The sequence below is a fragment of the Orycteropus afer genome, unplaced genomic scaffold (assembly GCF_000298275.1).
Source record: "Orycteropus afer afer isolate SDZICR_OR568_19922 unplaced genomic scaffold, OryAfe1.0 scaffold00096, whole genome shotgun sequence".
NCBI classification, from domain to species: Eukaryota; Metazoa; Chordata; class Mammalia; order Tubulidentata; family Orycteropodidae; genus Orycteropus; species Orycteropus afer.
Window position 1 is genome coordinate 10,308,049 of NW_006921683.1, and position 5,841 is coordinate 10,313,889.

Here is a 5,841-nt window from a genome sequence, read left to right on the forward strand (position 1 = left end):
GCCTGACAGAAGCCATGATATTTCCAATCGCCTCATGTACATGTGAGATCTGGACAATGAATAAGGAAGACTGAAGAAGAGTTGATGCTTTTGAGTTGTGGTGCTGGCAAAGAATGCTGAAAGTACCATGGACTGTTAAAAAGAACTAACAGATCTGTCCTGGAGGAAGTGCACCCGAAATGCTCCTTGGAAGCGAGAATGGCCAGACTTCGTCTCACCTATTTTGGTTGCGTTTTTAGAAGGGACCATTCCCTGGAGAAGGATGTCATTCTTGGTAGGGTGGAGGGTAGACGAAAGAGGGGGAGGCCTTCAACGAGATGGATTGACATGGTGGCTGCAATGATGGGCTCAAGTATAGCAGGGATCATGGAACTGCTGCGGGATCAGGCAGTGTTTCGTTCTGCCGTGCATGGGGTCTCTATGAGTCGGAAACGACTCGAGGGCACCTAACAAAAATAACATGCAAGACTATCTTCCTGTAAGACCATAAAGCCTTGAAGAGCGACAACTATGTCTAGTGCCTTATCTTCATAGTTCTTCACTACTTTACTGGAATGTGTTATTGTTGTTCTTGTTAGTTGCCATGAAATCAATTCCAACTTATGACAACCCCATGGGACCCCATGCATGCAGAGTAGAACTGCTCTGTAGAGTTTCCATTGATGTGACCTTTCAGAAGCAGATCATCAGGCCTGTTTTCTGAGCCACCTCTGGGTGGATTAGAACCATCTGCCTTTGGGTATTTGTGCAACCCAATGACTCTACTACTTGTATATAAGGAGAATTTGATCAACATTTAATGACATTATTAATAGCCTTTGTTAGTGAGTAAGCAATAGGGGTTGTGATCACTGTTCATGGGAAGAACCCTGCCATGGGGAAGGAAAACAGTGTAGTGAAAATATTCTGGGTGTCCCTTAAGGTGATTTACATGACAGTGTAGAAGTCTCATTAAGAAGGTGATTCTCTACTTTGAGTAGTAACCTAGAAAAACAGTCAACAACTACATTGATTAGCATCCTTTCTAATTGAACTAAGTCCCTGGGTGGTGCAAATGGTTAAAGTACTTGACTACTAACCAGAAAGTTGAAGATTTGAGTCCACCCAAAGGTACTGTAGAATAAAGGCCTGGCAATCCATTTCTGAAGAATTGGCCATTGAAAACACTGTGGAGCACAGTTCTACTCTGGCACACGTAGGGTTGCCATGAGTCAGAATTGACTAGCCAGCAACTGTTTGTCTTCTTAAGTTAAATTTAAAGAAGTATGATTTAAAAAGTAAGGTGCTCTGATGGCACAGTGCCTAAGGCATTTGACTGCTAACCAGAAATTTGGTGGTTTAAATCCACTAGCCACTCCATGGAAGGAAGACAAGGCAATCTACATCTGTAAAGATTTATCACTTTGGAAACCTAATGGGGGTCACTATGAGTCGGAATTGACTCGTTGGAAGTAGGTTTGGATTGGTTTCGAAAGGAAGAAGGACCTTGACATCCTTTTTTAACACCCCTCCTATGTAGCCAACAAAACCACTTCAAGCTTAATACTTCCCTACCTGCTGTGTTTCCCTCAAGCCTTTTATTTTCCAGTAACAGCTGAAGTCCTAAAAAATGTGAATACCCTGAGAAATGTGACAGATTATTGTGATATCTAATATTCCCATATTGAAGGCGTTGAGCTAACTGGAAAGTATTGGGGAAAAACACAGCACAGATCCATTTCAGAGGGAGCCCTCACATAGCAGATTCTGAGGATTTCAAAGAAAGTGGTCACATATTAATTTGTTATCTGCCTGTGAAAAACTGTGGCATTATAGAAATATATTTTGTGCATAGCAAGGCTGGGGAGACTCACCCTGTCTCAATAAGAACTAAACGTAAGATATATTGTTGGCAGAAAGCTTTCGATCAGATCAATCCCAAGTTTTCTATAAATCATTTTTATTCATGTAGTCTTTTCTCTCTATGGTCAGGAACAGTTAAAATCTGGGACTTTGGCAGTGGGCAAGAGCTGAAAGTGTTGCCTGAAGGAAAAGACTGGAAAGAAGAAGAGCACTGGCTACAAGAAATGGTTTTCCTAAAATCTCAGGAAAAACACCAGTACTTGATCCTTGCCTTGGAGCGCAATGGGAAGATCAAAATGATCCAGGTTTACAATCTTATTTTTTAATTTGTACTCTAGTTGCTCTTAGGTAAATCAAATGAAACTGTGGATAGGCTGCATTTAATGCCTCTCTTGCCTGCCAGCTAAGAGTATTTATCCATCCATTTTCCTGTGATGCTCCTAATTAACCTTGCCATATCCAAGCAAGAATGAAAAGGAACAGCTGCCCAACTGTGGCCTCTTGCCATCAAACAGTTTACTGAAACCAACCACCAGAGTGGTTCAATTTACATATAGTTGCCACTTCTTACACTACTGATACCCTCAGGGACAGAACTGGGGACAATATTTCCTCTCTGTCCCTTATAAGCCATAATGTCTTCAGGAATGCTCAAGTCACTTTTTCAGTTTGTAGCTACTTTAAATTAATCATGCAGTCTGCTCAGGGATGTTCTGGGAGTATTGAGTTTGGCTAATTTAATTCTGCTTGAATCTATTACTTCCTAGAAATGCTAATATCTTCTTTACACTTATAATGAATGTTAGATCATTTATCATGCTATTCAGTGGATCTCTCCCTGTTGCCTAGAACACAAGGACTCATTGCCTTCAATATTTCCTTCCTGAAAGCTAAGATCAGAGGAAGTTCTTGAATAGGGTAGCAAAAGTGACATACCCACAGTGATTAAAAGGATTGATGGGTCTAGAGCTAGAAAAAAGGAGTGGTTAGATATGCTCTTCCCTTGTTGTCTGAGCAAACTAGAATGATGCTGTCAGAAGGAATTTTTTTGGAAATCCACTCTAAAACACAACATGCCTTTTTTTTTCCCCCTCTTTGAGTTTGTGTAATTGATCATCAGGATGTCCTTTCTAACACACAATACCTGTTTTGTAAACCCTCCCCTTTTAAGGACTACAAAAGTAAGATGGCATTGTTCTCACATCAAAATTATTTTGGCTTCTATGGTGCACTTTTCACTTTCATTACTCTGGTTCTCTGTCTCCAGGCATTATGAGCTTGATGAGGACTGGAAATCTCTCTTCTTCATATCCATATTCTTGCAGTACTGAGAACAGATGCACATTAAGAACTAAAAGAATAAAGGAATATAAGAATTCTCTTGTAATGTAGAAAGTAGTAAATATATGGGGGTAGGTGAGGAATTTTTATTAAGTTTGGAAGAAGGGGCTTTACAAGAAGGATAATGTCGAAAGCACACTTAATAAAGTAAAACATGGTTTTTCACATACTTATTTTCTAGAATACTTACATTCATTCATTTTTCAATGACCATTTACTATATGCTTACCATGGCAGAAAGATATGTTCCCTTTTACTATGGAGCTCACAATTTACTGGGAACAACTGTTATTGAACTCACTGCAAGTGAGATGAGTGTTTGCACAAAGTCCTTCAGAAGCTTTGGATCTGGGAGTGGGAGCATAATCAGGAAGTCAGGGAAGATCTGTCCTGCCAATGATATCCAAGGAAATTCAAGAAGTATTTTGCTCCCATATATGCTGGATACTTCTCTAAGTCATGGCATTATAATAATATATTAGTGAGCTAGATTACTCACACCAATCCTCCACTGAAAGTAGCTAAAAGCTCTGGGCAAAATATTTTTAGATCTTATTAGCATTAAGGAGTTCCTGTGTGGTGCAAGCAGTTAACATGTTTTGAGGTTGGACTCCACCCAGAGGTACCTCAAAAGAAAGGCCTGGCAATCTACTTCTGAAAAAACAGCCAATGATTTTTCTATGGAGCACAGTTCTACTCTGACACATATGGGGTCACTCAGAGTTGGAATCAACTCGACAGTAACTGGTGGTGGTACTAGCATTAAACAGCTAAATTAAATGCGAGACCAAAATGGAAGAGAAAGTGAAGACTCAGAGAGCTAAATTGTATAATAGAACAGGACTGCTACATTTGCCTTGAGGCCATTTGCTAAAGCAAACTGGGCTTCACTTTTCAAGGAATTAAATACCATGTTTGTTTCCAATAAGCTGGGACCCAAAAGTTACACTCTTTGGCTAAGGATGAGCCACAAAGAAAGAAGCCAGCCTCTTGGAAGCAATGTAAGAAAGATTGCTCTGACACTGAGCCAAGCACGAAGAAATGAGAGGGCAAGCAAACTAAACAAAACAAAATCCTGTCCCTGAGAAATTGTGGCTACTGATAGGGTCTCATAAGCATTTACAACTCAGATTGGTAATGCTTAGGTGGTCAAAAAATCATTAACCAACCTGGTAGTTCTACCAGGCACCTGGCAGCAAAAACATAAATCCATTCTGGAGGAAGGTACCTTCATCTCAGGACACAGCCAAAATAACCAAACACACAAGGAAACAAGACAACGAGGTTTTGACATAGAGATAAATAAATAGAGCAAGGGAATAAAAATAATTCCAGATAAGATAGAAGTAGTACTGCAGATCTGTGTGGCAAGATTGGACTTTTCAAAAAATTATTTGGAGTAACTAGCCATCTATATGGGAAAAAAAACATAAGTAAAATTTGAACTCCCATATAAAAAGTTATGATTATGGATTAATGGTGTAAACATAATTAAAAGGCAAAACTGCAATTTTTAGCAGTTAATATAGGAGATTGTTTTTATAACCTCAACATAAATGACTATCTTAAATAAGATTCAGAAACCACTAATTATGAAGGAAAAGATTATATATTTGACCACATTTAAACTAAGAACTTATCAAAATTCACCACAGTGAGGGTGAAAAGACAAGAATAGATATTTGTAACATAATAACAAATACTGGATTTGTATCCAAAATATATATGGAACTCTTACAAAGTTCTTAGGTAAGAAATAAGGTAAACAGTTCAATAAGGAAAAAAAAAATATATGGGCATTTTATGAAACAAAATCCAAATGGCCAGTGACATATGAAAAATTACTAAATCTCATTAGTATTCAGGGAAATTGACATTAGAATGTCAATGAATATCATTATATACATGCTCAGCTACTCCTCATCTCCTTGGAGGCAAGGAAAACTAGGCAGATGCCTCCCACCCACCTGACACACATTGCCCCCTTCATCCACCCACCTCTAGGGATCTAAGCATATTTGCAGATGAGCCACCATGTTCAAATGTCACTGCAGGAGTCTCCCATGTTAGTCTCCAGGCTTTTGTTCAGCCTACAGGGGAACATACTCCATAAAAACTCTCTTTCCTCAAAGTCCAAATCTCATTTCTCTGCTTGTGTTGAAAACTGTTGAGCGCAGGAAGGTGGATGGGTTAGAGTTAGAACTGGGAGTGGAGTGAAGGAAAGACACATCAGACCTCTATCAGCCCAGATTCCCAGCCGCATTTTAAAAAACTGCTTCAGTAATTGCACTCAGTTATTTGTGAAGCGTTGCTAAGGCATTATGAGCTGAAGCAACACACCCATCTGTTTTATGTACTTCTTTTTAATATCTTCAAATTGGTCCTTAATGATTTAAGATGTCTCTCTCTTGTACTTATATTCTTCTTGGTTTTATTTTCTCAAATCTCAGAAAAATGCTTGTGTAACTGCCTGGTCTGTTCATGAATCATCACTCTGCTTGATTTTCTGGGCATGGTTTTATAGCCACGTAATGAGAGGGTGGATTGCAAAGTAACCAGTCTGATAATGTTGTTGTTGTTAAGTGCCGTCGAGTCGTTTCCGACTCATAGCGACCCCATGCACAGCAGAACGAAACACTGCCCGATCCCGCACCAGCC

The 5,841-nt window shown here is 39.3% G+C and overlaps 1 protein-coding gene across 1 annotated transcript in view; it reads left to right on the forward strand.

The window, feature by feature from the left end:
- The window catches only part of WDR64 (WD repeat domain 64), a 363,829-nt gene that overhangs the window by 196,118 nt on the left and 161,870 nt on the right, over positions 1 to 5,841 (forward strand). The window contains exon 14 of the mRNA XM_042781201.1: positions 1,972 to 2,147. Within this exon, the coding sequence (XP_042637135.1) occupies positions 1,972 to 2,147 (176 nt within the window). The remainder of the gene's footprint in view (positions 1 to 1,971; positions 2,148 to 5,841) is intronic.